This window comes from Trachurus trachurus (assembly GCF_905171665.1).
Source record: "Trachurus trachurus genome assembly, chromosome: 12".
In the NCBI taxonomy this organism is placed as follows: Eukaryota; Metazoa; Chordata; class Actinopteri; order Carangiformes; family Carangidae; genus Trachurus; species Trachurus trachurus.
In genome coordinates this window covers 614225-641222 of record NC_139908.1, presented here as the reverse complement: position 1 = coordinate 641222, position 26998 = coordinate 614225, and the positions used below count along the sequence as shown (strand labels likewise).

Below are 26998 nucleotides of genomic sequence, written 5' to 3'. Positions count from 1 at the left end.
TATATTAGCACCTTGTAACTTTGTTACATGAGACACGAGGCTCTGAAACTAGAACTAAATGTATGTAATAAATATTCCCGAGACGTTGTGAGGAAGACGTACGTTTCCCGTGATGACCATGCAGCCGAGCTGGTCAATGATGAGCACGTCGAGCTGCGACGGCGGCTGACAGAACTTCTGCTGCAGGATCTGCAGGATCGGCTCCATCACCCGCGGAGTGTCCCGGAGCGCCACGGAGATGTGGCCCAACGCCCGGATGGTGTGGTCGGGAATCAGGTGGGCATCCCTAAGGGAGGGGGGGGGGGGGGGGAGAGAGAGAGAGAGGGTGGTTAGTGCTGTCTCAACTCAACAGGAAGAGGAGGAGGAGGAGGAACAGGATTGGGAATAAGAACAGGAACAGAAAGAGGAAGAGGAAGAGGACCAGGAACAGGAATAAAAAAATGAACAGTATCAAGAACAGAAAGAAAATTCAGGAAGAGGGACAGAAAGAGGAACAGGAATAAAAAGAGGAAGAGGAAGAGGATCGAGAAGAGGATAATGAATGGGATCAAAAACATAAAGAGGAAGAGGATCAGGAACAGAAAGACGATTGGGAACAGGAATAAAAAGAAGAACAGGAGAAGGAACAGAAAGAAAATCAGGAACAGAAACAGGAATAAAAAGAGGAACAGAAAGAGGAAGAGGAATAGGATCGGGAAGAGGACTAAAGAGGAATGGGAAGAGGATAATGAATGGGATCAAAAACATGAAGAGGAACAGGATCAGGAACAGAAAGACATTTGGGAACAGGAATAAAAAGAGGAACAGGAGTAGGAACAGAAAGAGGAATGGGAAGAGGAATAAAAAGAGGAATAGGAACAGAAAAAGAAATAAGAAAGAAGAACAGGAATAAAAAGAGGAATGGAAGAGGATCAGGAATAGGAGCAGAAAGATGATTAGGAATAGAAAACAGAAAAAGGAACAAAAACAGGGAGAGGAAGAGAAAGAGAAACGGAAAAAGAAACAGGAACAGGACCAGAAATATGAATAAGAAGAGGAATAGAAAGAGGAACAGGAATAGGAATAGGAACAGAGAGAAATAGGAACAGGAACAGGAACAAAAAGAGGAATGGAAGAAGATCAGGAATAGGAACAGGAACAGAAAGATAAACAGGAACAAGAAGAGGAACAGAAAGAGGATTAGGAATAGGACTAGGAAGAGGAACAGGAAACAGAAAAAGGAACAGGAACAGAGAGAGGAACAGGAAAAGGAAGAAAAAGAGGAACAAGGATAGAAAGAGGGGTAGGAAGAGGAAGAGGAAGCTGGACTGACTTGTCGTTCTCCTGGTAGATGTAGAGACGGTTTGACAAACTGGCGAGAAAAGCTTCAACGATGACGTTGTCCATGGTCAGACCGGCTTTCAGACACCTGAGCAGCGAGGGAGGTCAGAGTTACCACCGAGTTCATGTCTGTTGTACTGTACAGGTGTGTGTGTGTGTGTGTGTGTGTGTGTGTGTGTGTGTGTGTGTGTGTGTGTGTGTGTGTGTGTGGTGTGTGTGTGTGTGTGTGTGTGTGTGTGTGTGTGTGTGTGTGTGTGTGTGTGTGTGTGTGTGTGTGTGTGTGTGCTGACCTGCAGATGTTGTCTATGGAGATGTCCCTCAGCTGCTCGTACATGGACGGCTGGCTCTTCTTGCTGGCGTTGGTGCTGAGCGTCGACTGGGAATGTTCGTTGGTCACGTGGATCTTTATCTCTCCAGCTCCTGGAAAAATAAAACCAGTCGCATGTCAGAAAAACACACTAAACCCTCCTGTTACACTGCAAAAACTCTACATCTTACCAAGAATATTTGTCTTATTTCTAGTCAAAACAAATCAAATTATACATAAAATCAGACTCATCACATTTAAAAAGCAGCTTGTTTTTAGACACTTTTTACTTCTTTCAAGCAGATTTTCACTTGAAATAAGTAGAAAAATCTGATAGTGGAGCAAGTTTTTCTTTCTTATTACAAACACAAAAAACTTTCTTTCACTGGCAGATTTTTCTACTTATTTCAAGTGAAAATTAGTTTGAAACAAGTGAAAATGATCTAAAAACAAGTTGATTTTTAGGTGATGAGTCTTATTTTAAGTGGAAAGAGTTTAGTTTTGACTAGAAACTTTACATTTTGACAAGAAATATTCTTGGAAAGATTTTGAGTTTTTGTAGTGTTCCCTACCTCTCACACTCCACCCCCCCCAGGTCAGATGAAAGGTCAATGGGGGCAGATTTTTGGTGAGGAGGTGTATCTCTGGGTAAACTCTGGATGTCCCAAGTTTCAGAATGAAAGTCCATGTTTTGGACTCGTAATGAATTTTAACAACATCCTTCAACCTCCGCCTATGGGTTTTTAATGTATTTTAAAGTTAAAAAAATTTTAACGAACAGATTTCACCATGAAACTTCCCAAGTTCATCACTCACATTAAGACAAATCTTTTTTGTATTACAAGTTTTATCAAATTTTATGTTTAAATATGTAAATGAGGCACTATCTAATTAAATATGCGCTAATTTGCATATATTTCCAGAACAGAAATCTGAACAACGAATAAAGCTACTGTAAAAATTCTTCTTTTATTTTGTTGACATATTAGAGTCAGAAGTTTTCACAGAGGAGGATCTTGGATATCTCTTTTTATCACTCTGTAAATGAGAAAATACTGTCACCAGCCCTAAAAAATCTAATTTTGCCTTGTTTTTATAGGAATAAAATGTTGTATAAATGATATATCAACAATCCCGTCTGTAAAAACCTTCAGAATATAGACAGGAATAAAAAAATAATACAATAGAGAAATCATTGAGGGAGCATCTGAGGGTGCTGAGTGTTAGTGTTGTAGTTGTTGCTGTTACCTGGCGTGAGCTGGCTGTGATACTTGTAGAGCTTGACCAGGACCGGAGAGGGAACCACCAGGAAGTCTCTGAGGGACATGGTGACGGAATGAGCCACCACGGGGAAGCGCTCGCACAGACGACCCAAACCCTAAACACGGAAAACACACGCGAAAACACAGGAAAACACAGGAAAACAGACACCGTCACTTTAAGAGCTCAGGGGGAACTCAGAGGCGTCTGTCCCATAGACTGTAAACAGAATGGACGTAGCACCGTGACGTCACCAAGGCAAGGGGGCAGTTGTGGGTCTGAGAAGTGAAGTCACTTCCTCGTTCAACAAACTGCAATCCCCTCTTCTTCCTCTGGGGGCTGGTGTCAGAAAGCAGCATTCTCCATAGACCCCCATGTTAAAATCACCCACTTTACATCCTCAATAAACATGATCAAAGCCTGGTGTCACAACGTTTTCTGGTCTCAATCGATAGTAGTTTTTTAAACTCTACCGTTTTAATGTTATTAGGTTAAAATTCTGGCCAATTAGGGCACGGAAACGTTGAGTGACAGGTCCGCAGACCGCTGCTTCGAGGCCAGTGGGTGGGTTCTCGGCCGGCTAACCGCTACACCGCTCCAAATATGGCAAGAAGAATCCAAGATGGCGCCGTTCAAATCCCCGTAGAGGCACAAAACAGACTCCCCCAAACCAATGGGTGACGTCACGGTGCTACGGCCGTTCTCTCTACAGTCTATGGACGTCAGCCATTGGTTTGGGGGCGTCTGTTTTGTGCCTCTACTACGGGGATTTGAACGGCGCCATCTTGGATTTTAGGTGGAGTCTCCTTTCCATATTTGGAGAGGTGCGGTGGTTAGCCGGCTGAGAACCCGCCCACTGAACTCGAAGCAACCAATTAACGGCCGGTAAATTAAGATTTAAGATTTAAGATTTGAGATGCTTTATTGTCATTGTATATCATACAACGAACACAATACATACAAACTCTCTGTGAACCTGTCACTCAACGTAATTTATGCACAAATTTGAAGCCTAAACAACTAAAACGGTTGTGGTACAAACCAAAACAATGTACCATGCTGTAAATATGTTTTTTTAAGCTGTAAAGTCTAAAGGCTGTTTTAACATGGGGGTCAATGGAGAACTGGTCTCTTCTGGTCTCAGCCCCCAGAGGCCGGACGGAGAACTGCAGCTTTTTGAACGTGGAAGTGGTCTTCACTTGGAGAACCCACAACCCCCCCCCCCCCCCCCCTGGTTTTATTTTGAAAGGACAGTGTGAGAGACAGAAAATCAGGGGAGAGAGAGACAGAAATCTTGACAGAAAAAATAAATCTTCACATCCAGCAGCGCCCACGTTGGTTATATAAGAAATTCACTTCACGCTGATCTGAGCAGCCGGAGATGAGACGTGTCAGACAGAACGATGACACAGCACTGTGATGAGGTGGAGGGAAGTGAACAAGCAGAGTGAACTGAGAATCTGAAGATGTGGTTCAGATGTTGATAAATGTCAGAATAAACATTAGTCAGCTCACCAGAACAGAAACTACCTGTGTGACAGTTGTTCCACCTCTAATCTACCAGGTGCAGTTATTCCTGCTCTGACAGGGAAAAGCAGGAATCTCTTCTGTGATTTATTTACTGTGTTACACCCAAAACGCTCCGGGGGATAACGAGCACCGAGCGCCTGCAGCAGCAACCGTTGGTCTGCTGTTGTTCATGTTCACGCCCTGAGAGCCGCTGAAGCAACATTTAACCTCAGTCTGATGAACACATGAGTCAACAGGTCTCAGGTGTTCAAAGGTCATCTGATCAGATTCTGGATAGTTCAACATTTAGTCAAATTGGCCCATTGCCATAATCCCTATCCACCACTTTATTTTCCCATGATCCATTGCGTCACACCACAACGGAAGTCGGTTTTCAACCCCGTAGTAGCATTCTAGCGTTAGCGGCTAACTGGTAGCGTTAGCCACCAGTTCTAGCGAGCGGCTAACTGGTAGCGTTAGCCACCGGTGTAGGCACCAAATGTGGGGGCTCCGGGCTGCCAAAACCGCCCTGACTAATCTGATGTTTGTCAAGTCTATAAAACGAATTACCGATCAAACACCACCACTTCTGTGTGCACGTCTCTGCAACTAGTCATGGCTATCGTAGCCGTTAGCTTTGCTGCTGCTGGCAGCTAACAGCAGCAGCAAACTAACATCAGGACGTCAGCTGTTAAAACCCTCCTGTTGAGGGACACGACATGAAACTACTCCAGTTAGCTCAGTCATGTTGGAACTAGGATATCCGCTGGAGAAAATATTGTTTTCATGGACTGTTTAGTGTTTATTGAGTTATTTAAGACACTGCTAACGGCTAACGGTTAGCCCAGCTAACGTTAATCTACAATGTAATGAATGGAGTGTCATGGCGACACCCAGCGTTGTTCTCCGGAAAGTGGTGGATAGTTATAGCAGTAGGTTTGTTACCTGTAACCCTCTATTGCATAGTGTTGCCATATGGCAACAATTACTTTATCTTCATTTTTCTAAAAAGCTATGATATTTTTTTTTGTTTTTACAGTTAGGTGTGAAAAGGGGCTTTTACTTTGAAGGACATACAATTTATGAGGTCAAATGACCAAGATATCCTGTTTGCCAGTGACTCCCTTTTGCTCAGGGACATTTGCCATGTAAACATCATTGTGTTATGTGGGGCTCCCGAAGACTGTCTTTTATTCAGAATTTTGGAAAATTTTCATCAAATAAAAAACTGAAATCACTAGGGTTAATTGTCGGTTTTACATGAATTTCCCTCTAAAACAACTCTGTGTGGTAACGTTGTGTTATTATCTCATAACGTGGTGAATGTGCAGCTCACAACTTGTCCACCAGAGCGTTGTGGAGTTGTTGGATTGTGTATTTGATGAGTTTGATGATGAGGGAAACCAAGAAATCCCATAATGAGCCTCCGTAGCGTAGCTCTGAGCAGCTCACGGCTCTGCTCCGCCGTTCTAAAAACAGCTTGCACCGACAATTAAAGGTAACGAACCTACTGCTATGACTATAGGGATTATGGCAATGGGCCAATTTGACACAATGTTGAACTATCCCTTTGAAGTTAATTAAAATATAAGATGGATTACATGATCCTGGGTGGGAAAACAAGGGATTTCATTCAAAATCTGGATAATTTGGGTCCAGATTGAACCTTTGGACCAATGTTCCCTCTAATTTTCAAAACTCCTGAGCAGAAATTCAACTCCCCTGATGAGCTGCTTGAGCGACTGTGAGCGAAAGCTTGAGCGAACACAGTACGTCCACATGCTGGTGCTATGGCCTCACCTCTCCATAATAATTAATTAATAATTCTCAAGCAAAAACTTCTAACTAAAAAATCGTAGTTGCACTACAGACCATGGTTAAGGTCAGACATTTCACAATTCGAAGCCACATTAGGGAGAAATAAACAATAAACTAGTCGGGGATATTTGAGTGTGCAACTTTTTTTGTCTTCTGGGCAAAGAGGTGGAGCAGTGAGCAATTGCACAGTAAAACACCTGAGAGGGAACAGTGCTTTGGACCAACAGCTGGTTGTGTAGTTTGCAGCTGGTTGTGTAGTTTCCAGCTGGTTGTGTAGTTTCTAGCTGGTTGTGTAGTTTCCTGCTGGTTGTGTAGTTTCCAGCTGGTTGTGTTACCTGCAGGCAGCAGATGAGCAGCGGCATGTGAGCGATGATGACTTTACTGGACGTCTTGGACTGAAGCTTCTCCGACAGTTTGGTGCAAAGGTTCTCAGCTCCTGGTGGAAAACACAAGAGGACAGAGAGAGTTTGGTAGCACTTTACTTCATAAGATTGACATAACAGCTGTCATAAACATCAATGAATACTTCTGACAGCTGTGGTTAAGTGTCATTCGGTAAGTTATGTCACTTTTGATGCAAAGTTGACATTGTTTGAGATGTTTTTGTTCTGACAACTTGACATAAAGACAATTTAAACTGTCATAGCAGACCTGATGGACAAACTGTCAAGTTCTCATAACAAGGACATCTCAAATATCTAGAAGGTTTTTCTTTTTTTCACCACTTTTTCTAGATTAAAAAAAAAATCTTTTTTTGAGAATTTTTACCACTTTTTTTTTTCTAGAATTTTTTTTACGAGAAATTTTACCACTTTCTTTCAAGAAAATTTTTATTTTTCTTTTTGAGAATTTTTTTACCACTTCTTCTTAGAAATGTTAAAACGTTTTTGGAGAAATTGTACCACTTTTTGCCAGAAATGTCTAATAATATTTCCAAAAATTCACACCATTGGCCCTAATTTAAAGTAACGTTCTTCAGTCTCAGAACAAATATTTGTGTATTTCTGGTGTTTACTTCAAAATTTTGTTCAACGGGTCCGTGGTCTAATTTGTGTCAATTTAGGGTCGTTGATGTACAAAAGGTTGAGAACCACTGCTTTACAGTATAGTGAATATGTGATGATGATGATGATGATGATGAGGGAGCGTAGCCTCACTCACCCTGCTCCTCCGTCACGGCCCACACCATCAGGTCCACGCAGGCGGCGTTGGCCTGGCAGCGCAGCTTGAGCGGACTCAGCTCGCTCTGCAGATACTCCACGTCGTGAAGAATCCTCTGCAGCTCCGACTGGCTGCTGCTGAACTGCTCCAGGACAAAGTCGTGCACCTCCTTCACAAAGTCCGTCTGCAGGTCTGGTGGCGCACACAGAGATCATAATAAATAATAAGTCATAAAGTTTGAAATCTCACATTTAAAAAAGCTAAATCTTATCTCCATGGCATGATTTTATCCCACATTGAATACTATTTCGTAGGGGTGGGAGAAAAAATCGATTAACATAAGTATCGCGATATTTTTTGGACGATTTTTATTTTTATTTTTTTTATATTGTGCAATGTGCATTTGTTCGCCTTTTTTACATACAGAGAGTCCAGGTTTTGAAAAGGGTTTAAGTTCACTTTATAATGGAGTATGTTAGTTTCTAGGCTCCTACAGTGTTTGTGTGCAGATAAATGTTAAAATGCAGCAGATTTACCTCAGTCTATGTCTCATTCTGTCAGAAAGGGTTCAGAAGCATGTTTTTTCTATACTCTTTTATTTTTGCCTCTTTTATGCAGTCCAGGCTTTTGAGAGAGTAAACATATATGTTGCTGCTGAATAAATCTGAAAAGCTAACTTACAATGTATTTTTGGGGGGAAATATGGTTCCTGGAATAGTCTGTAGACTCATAATCATTCAACTGTTTCACTGGAGTTAAAAATGCTAAAACTAAAAATCCAGAGAATCGGCAATATCGTAGAATCGCAATTTAAATAGAATCGGCATCCAAAAAAATTGTAGAAGAATCGAATCTGGAGAACAGCATATCGTCCCAGTCCTAGTGTTTCGTGATTTGGTCGTTCGCTGGTGTCACCACACTGAAGCCGATTGAACAACTATATAAAAAAGCCATTAAGGTATTTGCCAGAAAATCATATTCTTCTCATCACTGTCCAATTCTTGTTAGAAACAATTTCTTGAGCTTTGAAAACTTTAAAAGTTTTAAAAACAGCTGTCTATCTTTACCTATCTTTTAATGCATTCAAAAAACAGCTTAAAGAATGGTTACTGTCTCACTAAATCTGCACCATGAATGAAATATCTACCAGCACTTTAATACAGTATTACTGTAGCCCTTATTTCTTACCGTATCTTATTCTGTATTGTAATTTTATTGTGATTCTGCTGCTAATATTCTGTTTTTTTCTTACATTTATGCAGATAACAATGCCAGGCAGCGCTGCATGGCATTGTTATCTGTTTTCTTATTATCTTTTACTGATATAAATGCTGCTAGAACTCTGTCCTCTCTTATATTTATGCAGGTTGTTATCTGTTTTCTTATTGTTGTAACTGCTGCTAATACTATGTCCTTTCTTATACTTATGCAGGTAGCTTCCTATTGTTATCCTTTTGTATGGTATGTCTGTCCGTCTCTAAATGTGAGGTCACAAATTGTTCATTAATGTGCACTGTTCTCGTCAAATAAACAATAAAATGAAAAATGAAATGAAATGAGGTGTGGATTCTTCACCTTTCAGGTTGTAGAGCGTGTCTCTCAGCATCTTGAAGATGGCCACGTACAGCGGGTCGCTGAAGGTTTTGTAGTGCAGATGAAGACCAGGACTCAGCTGGATGAAGAGGCAACATCGATGAAACATGTTTTACAACAATAAAACACACAGAGAAACTGAACCTGCAGAGATTTAAAGAGTTAAAACCTCGTGGAGTTCGGCCAACGCGTCGTCCAGTGACTTCAGAAACGTCTCGGACACAAACAGCTCGACCTGAAACACGGACAGAGGGAAACACACAGACAAGTCAGATAAACAGGAAGAACATCACATATTAGAAGATACTTTTATCATCTCTGGCAGCTTTCCTTAATGTTTGTTGAAGATCTAGAGGCCGATAATAAAGTAGCTACTGTAAAACTCTGCTGCTGCCTCTTTTTATTTCCCTGGGATTCATCATGGTTGTTGGTTTCTTTAAAGGGATAGTTCAACATTTTGGCAAATTGGCCCATTGCCATAATCGCTATAGTCATAGCAGTAGGTTCGTTACCTTTATTTGTCGGTGTGAGCTATTTTTAGAACGGAGGAGCGGAGCGGCAGGCTGTTCAGAGCTACACTATGGAGGCTAATGGAATTTCTTGGTTTCCCTCATCAAACTCATCAAATACAAAATCCCAAAACTCCAAAACGCTTTCGTGGACAAGTTGTGACCTGCACAATCACCACGCTATGAGATAATAATGGAACGTTACGAAACGGAGCCGTTTTCGAGGTAAATACAGAGTCTGCTTGCTGAAAAACTGTCCCTGAACGCAACGCGCATCAGCGGTTTGGCATGAATTTACCTCTAAAACAACTCTGTCTCGTAACGTTCTATTATTATCTCATAGCGTGGTGATTGTGCAGCTCACAACTTGTCCACGAAAGCGTTTTGGAGTTTTGGGATTTTGTATTTGATGAGTTTGATGAGGGAAACCAAGAAATTCCATTAGCCTCCATAGTGTAGCTCTGAACAGCCTGCCGCTCCGCTCCTCCGTTCTAAAAATAGCTTACACCGACAATTAAAGGTAACGAACCTACTGCTATGACTATAGGGATTATGGCAATGGGCCAATTTGCCAAAATGTTGAACTATCCCTTTAAACATCTGGCTATGTGAATGCTGTATTTTAGACTGTTAATACTGAAAGTCTGAGGGTGTTTAGTTTTTTTTGTTTTGTTGGACTTAGGTTAAATTGTACATTTGTAAAAAACAAAATAAAAACACCTTGAGGGGACAAATGATCTGAAATATCTTTGATTAGGTCTCTTTATGGAGTCAACCTCAAATCTCTGTCTCTGTCTTATTCAAGTTAGAGTTAATACTGAATTTGGAAAGTCCAGTTTTTCTTCCTGTTGCACCTGCAGCCTGGAAGAATCTGCAAAACCATCTGAAACTCACCACACTTCTATCAGTCGGACAGTTTAAATCCATAACTGCATCTTTTATTTTACCTCCGACTTCTCTGCTTTCAATTTATCTTTGTCACTTTACTTTTGGTATTTCAGATTTCAGATATGCTTCTATGCCTCAAACATTTTGTGTTGTTGTGTCTTGTCTTCAAATGTTTTGTCTTTTGTCTCGGCTATATTGCAAATGAGGTTGCTCCTCAATATATTTCCGAGTTTAAATAAAGGTTATAAATAAGTTGAAGAACATTTCCCCAACTACTGGATAATTTAATAGAATCTGAAATTTGAAGTTTGAATGTGAAACACAAGGAAAAGTATTGACAATGAATTTGACTAATGTACTCTTTCTTTTATTATGATCATTTATACATTTTTGATTGTTCATTTGTATGTTCTGTTTTCTTTTTGTATGACATTATATTGTATTGTCAACTATTGGTGGAGGCATCTAATAAGCTTTTTGAGTTTGCAAATGCAAAACTGTCCCTGAAGCATTTTCGTGTTGTTGTGTCTTGTCTTCAAATGTTTTGTCTTTTGTCTCGGCTATATTGCAAATGAGTTTTCTCCTCAATATATTTCCGAGTTTAAATAAAGGTTATAAATAAGGAAGTTAAAGCAAATGATGGTTTTGCAAACGTTACCGATGCTCTCCAGCCTCGATCTACCGGCTAAACCGAGGCTGTAAAACCAAGAAACCACTGTAAATGTTAAAAGTGTAACACAATCTTGGTGGATAAAAATGAAAAAATTTGGCCTTGTTTTCTAACTGCTATGGAATGAGTGGGGGAAAAAGAAAAAAAAAAGAAAAGAAAAGAATTTGGTGTGGCAGTATCGTCCCTGTTTGTGATTTTGTGATAGAACTATGGTGCCCATTTTGATATAATGTCTTTGGACATAGCTGTTTTTGGTTGTTTGTTTATCTATTCCTTTTTGTTTTGTTCCGTCTTGTATTTTATTTTTTATTTTTTCTTCTGTTGCTGTCGATGTGACTGGATGTTTTGTTCTCCTTTATTGCTTTACTGATTGTATTTTCTTATATTGTCTTTTGTGAAAAAAATAATAAAAAAAGAGTAAAAAAAAAAGAGTAAATGTTAAAAGTTAGTCTGTGAAGGAGGAGCAGAACATGTGTGAAGATGTGTGAAGGTGTGTGAAGGTGTGTGTTGGTGTGTGTTGTGTGTCTGACCATGTGCAGCAGCTGTCTCAACATGTCCAGAGGAACCAGGAACTCTCCAGAGCTGCTGCCGGTGAACAGAGGAGACACGGAGAAGCTGGAGCTGATGGTGGAGAAGTAGTAGTCTGGGTCCACAGCGCTGCCGTCGGGGAGGTACGAGCCTGACGACACACACAGATACAGTAGTGATGTGTTGTTAATGTGTCAGATTTACTGTCGTTGTGGTCCACAGATAAAACTATGACCTAGTTATTGTCACTAGTTTTCTTTGTGATAAACTGGTGGTGGTGGTCTGAAGCTGCTGCTGAGACACTGACCTTCAAAGTACTGGGCCGAGGGGTCGGCGGGGGAGATGGGGGTCAGGCCGGCTCTCTCCGGACTGGTCTGAAAACAGAAGGAATGGTGAGAATCTGCAGCTCCTCTTCCCGGTTCATCAAATTTGGACGAACCAGGAAGAGGAGCTTCCAGGAGCTTCCGCTACAAAACAAGCTTGAAATATAGACTTATTTCATTTTTTTCAGAACAATTTCTCATGTCGGGGCTTCAATACCAGAGGGACATTACATACGAGCAGCATGGAGGTATTTGGATGTTATTTGGTGTGTCTTTTTGTTACGAAGACAGTTGGTATCTATTTGCAACCGTCATATGGACATGCACTGCTACGCCGAGACCCCCTGTAACTCAGAGAAGCCACGGAGGACTCTGAAACTTCTCCCAGCCCCAAGAAATTCAATCAATCAATTTGTTTATTTCGGGCATGTAAATTTAAATCATCATCATCACACTTCATCTTAGTTCAAATAATACAATACACATGGCCGAAAGGGAAAGCGGGAGAAGCAAAAGCTGATCTAGTCCTGCCCCCATTACCCACAGAATAAAACTATTTTCATAATCAGATCTTATCATAATCTTTTCTTTTGTTTTTGCTTTTTTACATTTTGATATAACATTCTTTTACTTATGACATTTGACATAACATTTGACAAATTAACTGCAGATCTGAATTACAAGAAGGACTTGTTTACTTCACGCTGGAAGAAATGGATAGACTATATAACACCATGCAGGCCGGACTTTAACTTGCTTAACCTGAGATAATAGGCTGTATATGTAACAGTAACCATACCTCACTCCCTAAATGTTCATGTTTTAGTTTTGTTTTTTGTGTTCTTTTATTACTAGAAAAAGGACATTTATGCTGATTTTGTGACTAATATTTGAAATGGAAGTACATGTCATATTTGTGGCAGAATGTCAATAAAAAAATTAAAAAAAAAGAAACTTCTCCCAGCCCTTAGTCCACATGAGGGGGAGGAGATAATGAGTGAAATTTGAATTTAGGGTGAACTATCCCTTTAAATATAATGGTTAGTTGCAGCCCTATAATAAAACTAAGAAGTGTGTGAGGTGTGTGTAAGTGGTGTGTGTACCTGTCTGGAGGCTGTGGAGCTGGAGCAGCTCTTCCTCTTCAGGCTGTCTCCCTGACAGGCGGTGAGCAGCGAGCTGGGCAGGATGGAGCGGAAGTCGTTGAAGGAACGCCGTCGGGACGCGTCCTGGTTGTCGCCCGAAGGCAGCACGGGAGGAACGGGGCGGGGGAACAGCTTGGACAGCAGCGGCTCGTCCGTGTTGCTGTAGCGACCGAAGGCCCGGGCCACGCCCAGCAGCATGGGAACGGTGTACCTGCACAGGTATTCTGGAGGGAAGCGGGAAAAGTCATCACAACCCGGAAACACATGGAAATCTCACTTGGAAAAGTTATATTCTGTCTATTTCAAACAAGATTGCAAAGAATATTGGAGTAATCAGAAGAATACGTCTCATCTACTGCCTGGAAAAATTTTGATTAATTTATATTATACTATGATCTATCCTACGACGGAGTATTAGGGCCACATTTAAGAAAAAAAAAAGTCACAAACTTCGAGAATAAAGTCGTAATTTACGAGAATAAAGTCGTAATTTACGAGAATAAAGTCGTAATTTACGAGAATAAAGTCGTAATTTATGAGAAAAAAGTCATAATTTTATGAGAAAAAAGTCATAATATTCTAACCTGTTGTTTAAGAGTAAGACAGTTGGTAAAATGAGGCCGTGGAGGATTTTGTGGAGTTGTACTTGTTTCACAAACAAGGCACATCAGCGTCATATCATCAGAAGTATTAGGACTTTATATGCAAGAAAATGCATCTTTTCCGGAGAAATAACCAGACGGACTTGGAGGAAGTCTCGTAATATTATGATTTTATTCTCATAAATTACGACTTTATTCTCGAAGTTTGTGATTTTTTTTCCCCTCAATGTGGCCCTAATACTCCGTCGTACTGTAAATACTTTTCAAACATGTATTTTTGTTCATCAATCCATTCACAAGTTACTTCCAATCTGTTTCCAAACTGTATTTCAGTTCAACTCCCAGATTCATCAACTCTACTTTCTCTCAGTTCTCAATTAGATTTAGAGGTTTGCACTTTTGGAATTCATTACCAATCCACCTTAGAAACTGCACAAGCATAAATTAATTTAAGAAACAAATAATTCACTTTTTATTGGCCCAATTGAGCAATGCATAAGCCACATATTTTTTTTTACATCACCTTAGATTCTCTCTCTCTCTTTTCTTATTACTTTATGTTGTTCTTCACATGACTGTAAATTAAAGTTATGTTGAATGTTTGTCTTTAGGAGGAACACTCACTTGACTTGACGCCCTTAGAGGTTTTTTTGGTTTCTCCTGCACATTTGCTTCATCTACTGTAACTTTGTATGTTTTTTTTGTTGTTGTTTCACTTTTTAATATACTGTCTGTTTTATATAGCGTTTATGTGCTAATAAAATACAATATAATACAATACAATACAACGGAGCAGCAGGAGGTTTAGTGTTGTTATTGTTGTGTTGGCACCTTTATCATGAGCCTCTGGTTCCCTGCAGACGTCCTGCAGCAGCTGCATGATGTCCATGATCGCCTCCAGGATCTAGACACACAACACAACAACAACACATCAACACAACAACACAACAACACACATCCATCAGCAAGACATCACATCGACATCTATCACCTCCCACATCGAAAAAATGTGAGAAAACAGAGGAGGAAGAGGAGGAAGAGGAGGAGGGAAGATGGACAGGACAGGCAGCAGGAAGAATAAAGTGTTCAGATGTTATTGGTGTGTGAGTTTGTTATATATATGATGCATTTATATTTTTTACGTGCTGTTTTCTTATTCTTCCATTATTCTCTTATTCTTATAAAGCAAAATATATTGAAAAATTGAAGCGGTTCAGAGAAGAGAAATCTAACTTAAAGCTGTACAGAAAAGAAAATTGAATTTGATTCCACTGTGGGTCTTAACATTAGTGTAATAACTCATCTATCAGACGATGTAGAACAAACTTTGTGCAAAATTCTATTTTTTATTAAATCCGGGATGAAAGTGTGGTAGTTTTTTTCCACATTGGATAATGCAGGTGCACGGATTATACGTCAACCTGCTCAATCAAATTCGTTTTCCTTACTCGGGTAAACTCATGTGGCAACTCGTGGAAACTCGTGGAAACTCGACGCGACAAACAGGACAAACGGCCATTTCTGTAGCTACACCTTTAAGGTATGAAAGTTGTTGTTTTGAGGTAATGTGGGAGATTATCTTTGGATTATTTTGTTCTATGTATTTAAGTGATATTATGTTTGGATTATTGAAGTTTGTAACGGTATATTTGTGTTTTGTTCTTTTGTATGTTGTCATTATCTAGAGTCTGATGTAGAGGATTTATATCCTGTATCAGATGTATTTTAATTAAATTACATTAAATTATGTGAGTCCATGTAGCGCAGATGGAAATAAAACATCTATAATCTGGTGCAGCGACTCTAATAATAAAATAAAATGAAGAGAAAGTGAGGGTGAGTCCAACACACACCTGTCCTCGTAGCGTCTCATCGCGCTGAGCCACGTCCGACAGCAGCGTCACCAGACAGAAGCTGAAGTTCTCTGCAACAGGAAGTGCTTCTGCAGGAATGACAGGAAGTTCACTCTCACGTTACTAAACCATGACGTCATAGATCATTAACAACAACAACAACAACAACAACAATAGCAGGTGTGTGTGTCCTCCTCACCTCTACATTTGCGCTCGGAGCTCTCTTCGATCCACTGCACCTTGGGCAGGCCTTTGAGCAGCCCCAGCAGGTACGGCACGATGGCGTCTTTGTGCTGCAACACAGAAACACAGAGCGGAGGTTAGAGACCAACAGGACCACAGGTAGGATGGACAGGTGGACAGGTGTGGAGGTTAGAGAGGAATTCCAATTCCTATTTTAAAGGGGACATATTATGCAAAACTCACTTTTTCATAGCTTTAGTATGTGTATTTGCCTCCTCACCCTTTAAACATAAGTTTTGACAACTACGTCAACATTTTGTAAACTGCCATAGTAAGAAAATATCTCTCTTAACAAGCCGTTTTAATTTCACCCGGCTTATTACATCACAAGCCGGGTGATGTGAACATTCAAGCCCTCGCTCCCGTGGTTACCATGGTTACCTCAGCTACCAGAGCGAAGACTCTAAACCGACCGTTTAGAGCAGGGCTGTGAAGCTGGTGTGTAGAGAACCAGCTGTGCTCAATCTTTTGGTTTTTCTGACCAAAGCATGTTACTAACATTACTCTTAGACATCAAGGTACCATGTCAAGAAGCAGAAATGAGCAGAATATGTCGCCTTTAACCCTCAATCTCAACTCTTAATTTTAGTAGCCCTCAAAACCAAGTGATAAGGGCTTTTTTGTGATATAGAAATGGGACACCCCTTAAATGCAGATTTTCCTGTTCAGTGAAATTCTTTCTTTGTTGTCCACACACAAACACAAACACCAGCATAAGAAATATAAAAACTAAGCATAAAAAAATAAAGCAACAATAGTAATAACTAGAAAACCGTAATCACATGAAGCTACCTGTGTGTGGTTGTGTTTGACAGAGACTTGAACTACGTACAACAGGGAGCAACAGGAGGAATAAAGTCTGATCTGTATGTGTGTGTGTGTGTTTATAAACATGTTAACGAGCTCCAGGTGGATTGTTTATGAAGTTAACGAGCTCTGGCCTGAGGCTCAGAGGTTACTACGGCAACTTGAGGTGGTTGCCATGACGATAGGGGCCCCCCAGGCTCATTTTGGTGTTTCTACAGTAAATATTTTGGAGACACTTGCGAGTTTAAAACATCGGTCCGTTCTGCTTCTCTCAGAAAATCTTTGTATTGGAGTCAATGAGGAGCAGAGACAGACGTGGCCGCACTTAGAGGCTGATAATTCAAATTCTGTAAGTCTCTCTGATATTTTGAGCACATGATGAGAGACAGAACAAGTTTGTCTACAAATTTGGAGTGTGGAAAGAGAAAAGTTTCAGAAGATTTCAGACAACTTCTCCCACTCTAACCGATGATGACACATAAAATGAGATAGATAGAAACACAGACAGAGGTGACAGTTGTAGAGAATGTTTTATAAGTGCAATATGCATGCAATAATAAATAATGTGCGACTGTGCATGTGCAAACTGAAGCTGTAACATGAGGTGGTGCTGTATGAACTCATGATGAAGAGTTGAACAGATGAAGAGGTGTAGCAGCATTTACCTGCAGGTTGGACTCCACTAAGAAGATCCCCAGGGCGATGACGGCGTCTCTCCTCCTCTCGTCCAGCTGGAAGACGCCTCTGAAGTCCACGGGACACATGCATTGTAGCTTCTGGACCTGAGGGAGGACGACACCACATCAGGCTCAACAACACTCATCTGGTACGCTTCCTTCTCAGTCATATGACAAGGCTTTCAGTTCAGAGCTGCAGATTCCAGATTCTAAGTTTCACCAGTGTTAAAAAAAAAAAAGGCAAATTTACTGGTTGCTAGGGGGTGTGCCGCCAAAAAATCGATTCACATAAGAATCGCAATTCTCATTTAATACGATTCAGAATCGATATAAATGTCCCAAAATCGATTTAAAAAAATTAAAAAATGAAACAAATCTGCTGCTGTCGGCCTCCATTTCCTTAGAATTTAAAAGGCAGCATGTTTAACTGCACTATTTATTTAATAAAGAGGCACTTTTTAAGCAATATGTGATATTGGTTTTATGCAACAGTTTTAACAATTCCATCTAAGCATGGATACATGTTTAAAACTCAATAAATGTGAAAAAGACACTTGTCATTCTGTCTTGTAAAGCAGACTGGAGTAGATCATGAGGATCCTTTAACACCGACAGACTGAAGCAGAAATCTTTAGGAATCAAATCCTTTTGAATCCAAAATCCATTTTGAATCGAATCGTAGCCACAAAACTCAGAATCTAATCAAATCATGAGATAGTAAAAGATTCCCAGCCCTAGTGGTGGTTGCACATGAGCAAGTAGATGAAAAATGCACTTGCACTGTCTTTTAGATTTGAGAGGAGCAGACTCTACCTGCCCACGGGGATTCAAGCAGCAGCACACTCATCATTCACGTCTGCTTCCATTAGCAGTAATGACTCTGTCTGTGGGTCTGTTAGATAAATGGGCTTCAGCAGGAAGCAGCGGGCCAGAGGCTTTAATGAGCCTAACTAATGCTGCAGCAGCAGACTGAGCACCGACAGGGATTAACAGCTTTTTACTGAGATAGAGACAGAGAGAGAAGAGAGAGCTCAGGTTTTATCTGAGGCTCCTTCAAACTGATGAGAATAATATTTAATAATAATAATAAATAATAACTAGAAAATTTCCCCTGGCCACAGGAGCTACGGCCGGGTTGCCATCTCTGTCAACATGGGAATCAAACCCACGATCTTAAAGCAGAAGTAAGCGATCCGGTCATTTTGGCTAATGCTGCGTTCCAGGCAGGCTTTTGAAACCGTAAATTACAGCTTCAAGTCACAACTTACGACTTTGTAGCGTTCCAGGCAACCCACTCGTGTTTCTCCGACCTGTTTTACCTGTGAAAGTCACTATAACGGCCACTCGTAACTTCTGACCCGTGAACTCGTACCAGATCGAACTGGTACCACTTCACAGGTCGGAAAAATACGAGTTACGAGTTTCCTTGAACGCACCATAACAGTCCTCGTCCCTACGTCACCACATTCACGGCGTTCCTTGGCTGCACACACAGCCCTGCATGCCGTTCTCTCTCCTCATTGGATAAAGGTTGTAGGATACAAGGAAAGTTTTCTCCTGGGCTCAGAGCAGAGCAGAGTGACTGACAGACCCGTGTTTCAGACCAAACACTCTATGTAAGTGATTGCTGTCGGAAGATACAACTATTTAAGACTTAGATTAACACAAATATATCACTCACTTCTGCTTTAAGGTCAAGACAGAGCTGATCAGACACATGATCATCTTTCTATAAGCACTGATATGGAGGAGCTGTAATTACATAAAGTGGTCTGTGTGTGTGTGTGTGTGTGGTTGTGTTTGACAGACACTTGAACTAAACCTGATGAAGGTGCCTGAAGCAATGTTATAAAAGTAAAAAAAGTTTTTTTAAAAGCAGCCCATAATAAGCACAGAGCTTTGAGAAAGAAGTCAATTAAGTACATCAGGGAGCAACAGGAGGAATAAAGTCTGACCTGTGTGTCTGTGTTTATAAACATTTAAACGAGCGCCAGGTGGATTGTTTATGAAGTTAACGAGCTCTGGCCTGAGGATCAAAGAGGTTACCACGGCGATAGGGGCCCCCGCAGGCTGAGACAGACAGAAACGTGGAGAAAAAGAGCCATTTTCTGCCTCTGCACCGGTCTCACATTTAGGCTCAGCATGACAAAACGGTAACTCCTATCAGAACAAAACACAGATCAACGTTGCTCTAAGGACTTACTGAAAATTTTGGTACGATTTGGTGTTTCTACAGTAAATATTTTGGAGACACTTGCGAGTTTAAAACATCAGTCCGTTCTGCTTCTCTCAGAAAATCTTTGTATTGGAGTCAATGAGGAGCAGAGACAGACGTGGCCACACTCAGAGGCTGATTATTCAAATTCTGTAAGTCTCTCTGGTTTTTTGAGCAGATGGTGAGAGACAGGACAAGTTTGTCTACAAATTTGGGAAAAAAATCATGTGTGTAGAGTGTAAATTGTGGCCGGGAGGAATGTGGAAAGAGAAAAGTTTCAGAAGATTTCAGACAATTTCTCACAACACCGACTTCTTCTAAAACCATCATGAACATCCACAACTGTTGTAGAGCTGCAATAATTAATCGACTAATTGAACAATAATCGATTATTAAATGAATCTTCAACTGTTCTCATAATCTAATAATCAGTTTGAGTCGAAAAAAAAAGTCCAGGTTCTCTGATTCCAGCTTCTTCAATGTGAATATTTCTAGTTTCTTTGTTCCTTTATGACGATAAACTGAGTCTCTCTTTGGTTTGTGGACAAAACAAGACATTTGAGGACATCGTCTTGTAGTTTGAGAAACACTGATTGATATTTTTCAACATTTTTTAACATTTTATTGACCAAAAAACTAATCAATTATTCGTTTAATTAATCGATAATGAAAATACTCATTAGTTGGAGCCCTACTACACTGTTGTGGATCTCAGTGCCAGAACTGTAATAAAGTGTAAGAAGGGATTTAAGAGTTCGTGCCAGAACTCAAAGCAGACACGAGCTCAGCGTCTTTCTCACTGAGCCAGAAAATCCTTGTTCATGGAAACACAAAAACGTTTTAATGAGAAAGTTGGAGCTGCACCAACTTCCATCACACGCCAGAGGAGCAGAGAGTGTTATATAATAAATATATAACTATATTATGCTTTTATGGAACCAAAAGGAGGAAACTACCCAGAAGGAGAGAGAGGCCTGAGTGTGACGTTTCATAAAACTACATTTTACAGACGTTTCTCAGCGATAAGAGACAAAATAATCAATTAATCAGGAAAATAAGGAACGTAATTGATAGATAAACTTCACGACTGAGGCTCGTACTTCCCTCCATAACAAAGACGTGTCAGAAAACCAGTGAAAAACAGGAACAAAACACGAGTTAATGAGTCTAATCATTCACTTTACTGCTTCCACAAACTGACACACAAGATATTATTCATTGACACACATAATGAACATGAACACACTGTTCTGCAGCCGGCTCATTGTGTTATTGCTAATCTCAGCACTTTCATCACAGGACCGACTTCCTGCCTCAGATTTCCACATTCTCCGTCTCAGCGGGGAGTCTCTTCAGATTCAGCTTCCCCTCGTTTCTCTACCCAACGCTGGTAAAAACAACGGATTCTGTCCTGTAAACATTAACCTGTATTGTTTTATTTAACTCTACGTCTCTACGGCCAAAGGTTTCCAACAATATGCCTCCTCCTAGTTTGTGATTATTTGATAAGAAACAGCTTTGCTTTAGAAAAAATCCACCAGCGTGAGCGTAATATAGGGATGTCACGATTACTTGCTTTTACAATTAATCGCGGTATTAAACGCCACAATTAGCCTAATTTATCGCACAGATTCCTAAATACCGTCACTTTCCAAAAAAGATTATGTCAGAACCATCTTGACAAATGTGATGTGCGCCAAAGTAATAAAGGTAAATGTACAGATACTGGTCCATTTACCTAATATAACATTGAATCGGTAGGAATTTAAAAGTTTGTGTGTCATTTGTAACAAAAAAAATGATTAAAATAGACTTAAACATTTGGTAAAGATGACAATTAATTCCCCTGGGGAATATAATTGGTCCTTTATTAATAGAGCATTGTGATTATTTAGACTATATTTGATTTTACACATTATTAATAGTGTTGTGAAATTAATTAATGCATAATAATCATGATACCGTGATTATTTCTCTACAATAATCGCACCAGGAATATCTATAATCGTGACATCCCTAGTGTAATATAAACCAACGAGGCTAAAAGATGACATAATTGTACATTCATGGGGCAAATAACTAAGAAGAAATCATCATCTACTGTAACAACAGAGCGGTGGAGAGATTTATGAGGCCAAAACAATTCACTCTAAAAGCTGCAGCAGCAATCAGCTGATTGATCAATTAGCTGATGGACAGACAGTGCACTAACTCTGATAGTTTCATCATCTTATTGAAGCACAAACACCAAACTAAACATGATTTTACCTCTAAAATTTAACTATCTACTGCTTTTTAACTGAATAATCGCAGTGTAATGTAATATACTGCATACTACTGTAATAATAAGACTAAAATCCAACACACTTCAGGTTCCTCTACATGACATTTATACATTGATAATAAACAATAAAATCATTGCAATTCATTCTCTTTTGATGATTTGAATGGCAGATTGTTGCAGCTCTATAATAATATAACATAATATAATATAATGTATTACATTTAAATGACAGAAGACAGCAGGACCTTGCTACAAAAAAACAATAACAAAGTTTGCATTAGCCTCTGTTTCCGTTTGAATGGAAGTCACAGTCACAGAGCTAATAACAAAGCTAACAGGAACAACATAATGACTTTATAATGCAGTGAAAGTGCAGGAATGTGGGATTTGTTGAGCTGCGTTGTGAGTCTTGAACATAAACCCGGGGAAGAAGATTAAAGATTAACGACAGGTTCAAAACAACAGCAGCAGCAGCAGCAGCAGCTAACGTTAGCCGCCGTTAGCTCAGCTACAAAGCTACTATCAGCTCGAGTTTGTCTAATAAAAACACACAATTGTATAATAAAACACACACCGAGACGATAAAAGACGTGTTGGGTGTGTTTTCAGACTCACAACAGAACAAACACACATGAAGAACCGAAACGGGCCTCGGTCTTGGTGTCTGTCTCAAACTGACAGGTATTAGCCTTAAAGCGCCTCCTAGCCTAGCCGTTAGCTGCTTAGCCCGAAGCTAACGCGTTTTACCTTGTCTATGGACGGGAACTGGTGAGCAGCGAGCGACCGCGCCAGCGACAAGACGGTGCTGAAGTAGAAGCCTCTGTGAGCGGCGCCGTTCACACTCATGGTGGACTGAAGGAGGAGAAGAAGCTGCTGCTGCTCTTACACACAGACAGACTCTCACACACACTCACTCATACACTCACACACTCATCTTTCTTTCATTCGTCCCGACTAAGGAGAAGTCCGGACTCTGCAAATGACAACTACGGCAAGCGCAGCGGCACAAAAAACGCGAAGCAAGGTCACGACGCAAAGATGCTAGTGTAGGGTAGACCGAGTACGTTTGAGACACTTTTTGATTTTCCATTTTTGAATAGATATTTCAAAAATACTATACACTGAAAATAAGTGATTTTTGATATGATGTTTAATGTGTTTGTCTACTAAGTTATTATTGAAGAATATCATTTATTATTTGTTTATTTTTTCCACAATCAGGTCATAAACATGAGGTGCATTTTTACCACGGTCCCGTCTCAACCATACGTGTAGAGTTGAGACACTATTGAAACCCATTGATGACTGAACATCAACTGTAAATGCAATAAACTTTTTTTAAAATGACAATTTGACAAGATATTTCAATAGAAATGCATTCCAAAATTAAAAACAATGGAATATTATTGTATTATTAATATAAATATTATTATATAACATACAATTATAATATTAATAATATATATTAATATAACACTGTTCAGGTATCACAAATATTAGTTTTTTTTCCATTTTCTTTGTTTTTTGGTCTTATTATGACTTCTAACATGTTATCGTAGCCTACACTGCACAATTTAACACTGATGTGATGTAATAGAACTCTATCGCTGACCACTTTGTGTATTTCTCTAGATTGTGCAGTGACCTAATGCTACGATAGCATGAAATATGTGAGTTTTTAGGGCACAAAATAACGTTTGCAATGATGTAAGTTATCTTTGATGGTCACTAAAGGATAATAAGCTGTTCGTTGTGGAAGGGACATGGTAAAGTGAAATTCTGACCCTAGTAAAAAAGACTTTTGCTGATATCTTTGGACTGGAGATGTTAAAACTCCTCAAATTTCCCACAAGAAAGGGGATGCTAATATGCATTTGCTGAGTAAAAATGGTGGCTCAGCCTTGCAGCGCGGGCAAGATATTAAGGGTGTTTCAACTGTACACGTGTCTCAACTATGCTCACTCCACCCTACTGTGTAACGTTACTGTAAAGCAAACTGAAGACCTACCTTTTCAGCCTGGCTTTTAACCGATTCTTATTATTTTTTATCGTTATAAAACATTCAATTTAATTTAATTTATTTTTTATTTATTATTATTCTATTTTATCCGACTACACCTGTCTATTTTTACTTCATTGTATCTAGTGTCTTTCTCTTCTTCTCATTTTATCTATTTTACTTCATTTTATCTGGTGTTTTCTCCTCTGCAAATGATTGAGTGTAAGATAGAGTTTCCCCGATGTCTCATTGTGTGGATGCTATGTGAATGCATATGTGTCTCCCAATATATGTATGTTCCTTGTTTTTATCATGTGAAGCACTTTGAGCTGCAGTGGGCGTGTAAAGTTCTATACAAATAAAGTCTGATTGATTGATTAATTGATAAACAAATCTATGGGGTACCAGGGCCGGTCCGAACCTCCATGGGGCCATAAGCATAAAAAAAATCCGGGGGGCCCTCTATTATTGCCATAACACTGATTATTGATTATTTACAAACCCTGTATTCATTTATTAGGGCCACGGGGCAAACGCACCGAGGCACTGACATCTACAGCTACGTCAGTGTGATGTCACGACGTTCGCTGGAGGCAAAACAACTGACCCAGCGTCTGTTTAGACAGGCGTCTACTGTGTACAGGACAGGTTTTAAATTAATTTTGAACGAATGTTATGCTCAGCAAAGATGGAAACCTGAGCTAAGGTAATAATGGGCTACCCGACTCGGTGATGCCCATCCGGCGTGGCCCTGCTGCCCCTTCAGTGGGGCTCTCCATTCAACGTCAAAGTGCCCCAGTAGGGAAATGGCTACTTTCTACATAGGAGAATACATTGTTTCAGCCTTGTACATTAAAGACAGACCCTTGTATAAAGTTCAAAATTTAATTTTATTGTCATTCATGGTAAAAGTAATATAACGAAATTACATTTACAATATAATAAAAGTGTATATATACAGTGTATATGTGTTATTGCACATATGACTGTGTAAGATCTATACCTTAAAAACGGACCAGTTGAAAACAGGCTACTTTCTTCTACAAGAAGTAGCTCAAACTGAGAAAAACTGACTCTTTAGCCTTAGTTTTCAACTGGTCTTTATATTGGGCGACTTTCTTGAATAAAAAGTAGCCCAATAACCGGTAGCTACATTCAGGCTTCTTTCTTCATAGGGTGAACTGAGTACATCGGACTGACTTGTATAGTCGACCAGTTGAAAACTGCCTAAAATGAATCACAAACACTTTGTCGTTTTTGCCTTGTGGCAGGGTCTCGGCCAGCCTGCCCCTTTCACTTTGAAAAAAGCTCACAAGCTCAGAGGTCAAAGGTCACCACCCGGGGGGTGATGAGGCTTGCTTTTTAATGCCTTTTTTTGAATAACTTGTAAACGCTTTGAGCTAGGCGGCCGAAATCCTAGTATGTTCATCATGAGGCCAGGTTCATCCGCCCTGTCAAGTTTCGTGTGACCCGACGGTGGCCGATGGCCAGGTAGACTTTTTCAATGCCAGAAGTAGCCTGCACTGCAAAAACTCAAAATCTTACAAATAATATTTGTCTTATTTCTTGTCAAAATGTCTCATTTCTAGTCAAAACTAATCTCTTTTCACTTAAAATAAGAATCATCACCTAAAAATGAACTTGTTTTCACTTGTTTCAAACAAATATTCACTTGAAGTTAAGTAGAAAAGTAGTAGAAAATCTGCTTCAAAGAAGTAAAAAGTGTCTAAAAACAAGCTGCTGTTTAATGTGATGAGTCTTATTTTAGGTAGAATGAGATTTATTTTGACTAGAAATAAGACAAATCTTCTTGGTAAGATTTTGAGTTTTTGCAGTGTGTAATGACCTCAGAATGGGAACACTTTTCCGGGCCACCCAGAGTAACATTCATGCACGTGTGTATTTGCGCGCTCCTCTACCACACACAATGTATCTGGTAACTTTATGTGATTACAGTTACAGACATAGCTACACACATCTTTTCTTTAACACTTCTCCACCATGAATGAAATGAACAGGACACGGTGAACAGTCTGATCCATGTTTATTGGTGATGAGCGTACACATGTTAGAGTTAATTAGACTGAAGGCACAATACTGTGTTGAGCTACAGCGAATGTTGTGTGATATAATGAAAGTTAACCTCCACAGATACTTATATACTGTATATATATATCTATATATCTATGTCTATGACACAAGGTCAAAGTAAACACTGTATCCAACACAAAGACTGTGTGATGAGCAAAATAAGGAAAAAATAATAAAATTACACATGAATTGCACTGCATGTAAACATGTCAGACTCTAGTCTATAACATGGTTTCATATTTCTGAGCAGCAGTTGGCACATTGGGTTGTCAGTTGATGTAAAAAAATTAAAGGCAATTAATATTACATCGTTAAACATTTTTTAAAAAAATTAAAAAATTAAAAATTAAAAAACAACAGAACCTGAAACTCTGCAATAAAAAGCTTTTCCTACACGGCTCGTCCTGCAGCGAACGAGCTGGAAGGCACTGTTAATGGCACTTCTTCTCAAACAGGCATCTCTATGCACCGAAGGCAATTAAACATCTGAAGCAGAAAGACAAAATTAAAAAATAATCATAATAATAATCATAATAATATTTCCTACTAACGGTTAGGATGAACTGAGAACAGCAGCCTGTGCAGCTGAGGACATCTCTCTCTTTACAAACCACCTGTAGTGACCGACTTCACACAGCAACATTCAATCATTCTTAATCTCAAAAGATCAAAATGAATCAGATAATATTATCATCATAGGCACTTTTTCTTTTCTTTTTTTTGTTTTGTGAGTCGATTAAAGGATTAAAACATCTCTGCAACGTAAAAGTGAAGCTGCATCTCTCCTACGATGTTGATCAATCTGATTATTGTACCTTTAGTTCTGCAGCGTGTGAGGTCTGAGTATTGATTATTGACCGAGGCACTGAACCAAGTTAGATCTGAATCTGGTTGCATATATAAGGAGGGCTTTCTTTCTTTCTTTCAACACTTTAGACTGATCGATACGGTTTGATCTCGTCTTCAAGTATCATTTCTTTGCGGTGTGTGAATCACATTATGTCGGGTTGGTCGGGCTTCGTTGCCGTTGGCGACTGGTTGAGTTCATAATATTACAAACAGCTTCGATGTGACTGGACTTTTAAGAGCTGCAGGTGAAACGTCTTTGACTGGTGGAAGTTAAAATGCCCCGTTCCTTCCCTGAGCTCTTTTAAAAAAAAAAAACTTCACCCTTTTCTGGAATTAAAGAAGAAAATCAT

The 26998-nt window shown here is 39.7% G+C and overlaps 2 protein-coding genes across 2 annotated transcripts in view; one reads left to right on the top strand and one right to left on the bottom strand.

Annotated features, from left to right (window-relative positions):
- pi4kaa (phosphatidylinositol 4-kinase, catalytic, alpha a) overlaps positions 1 to 22660 on the bottom strand; it is a 61086-nt gene extending 38426 nt beyond the window's left edge. Inside the window, exons 1-16 of the mRNA XM_083983602.1 lie at positions 22457 to 22660; positions 17199 to 17315; positions 15683 to 15776; positions 15484 to 15572; positions 14462 to 14534; positions 12990 to 13252; positions 11871 to 11937; positions 11566 to 11714; positions 9138 to 9203; positions 8951 to 9047; positions 7376 to 7567; positions 6550 to 6650; positions 2876 to 3005; positions 1611 to 1740; positions 1313 to 1408; positions 103 to 286 (exon numbers count right to left, since the gene is read on the bottom strand). Of these exons, the coding sequence (XP_083839728.1) occupies positions 103 to 286; positions 1313 to 1408; positions 1611 to 1740; positions 2876 to 3005; positions 6550 to 6650; positions 7376 to 7567; positions 8951 to 9047; positions 9138 to 9203; positions 11566 to 11714; positions 11871 to 11937; positions 12990 to 13252; positions 14462 to 14534; positions 15484 to 15572; positions 15683 to 15776; positions 17199 to 17315; positions 22457 to 22555 (1947 nt within the window). The 5' untranslated portion in view covers positions 22556 to 22660. The remainder of the gene's footprint in view (positions 1 to 102; positions 287 to 1312; positions 1409 to 1610; positions 1741 to 2875; positions 3006 to 6549; positions 6651 to 7375; positions 7568 to 8950; positions 9048 to 9137; positions 9204 to 11565; positions 11715 to 11870; positions 11938 to 12989; positions 13253 to 14461; positions 14535 to 15483; positions 15573 to 15682; positions 15777 to 17198; positions 17316 to 22456) is intronic.
- The window catches only part of ube2l3a (ubiquitin-conjugating enzyme E2L 3a), a 274466-nt gene that overhangs the window by 211478 nt on the left and 35990 nt on the right, over positions 1 to 26998 (top strand). The gene's annotated exons all lie outside the window — the stretch shown is intronic.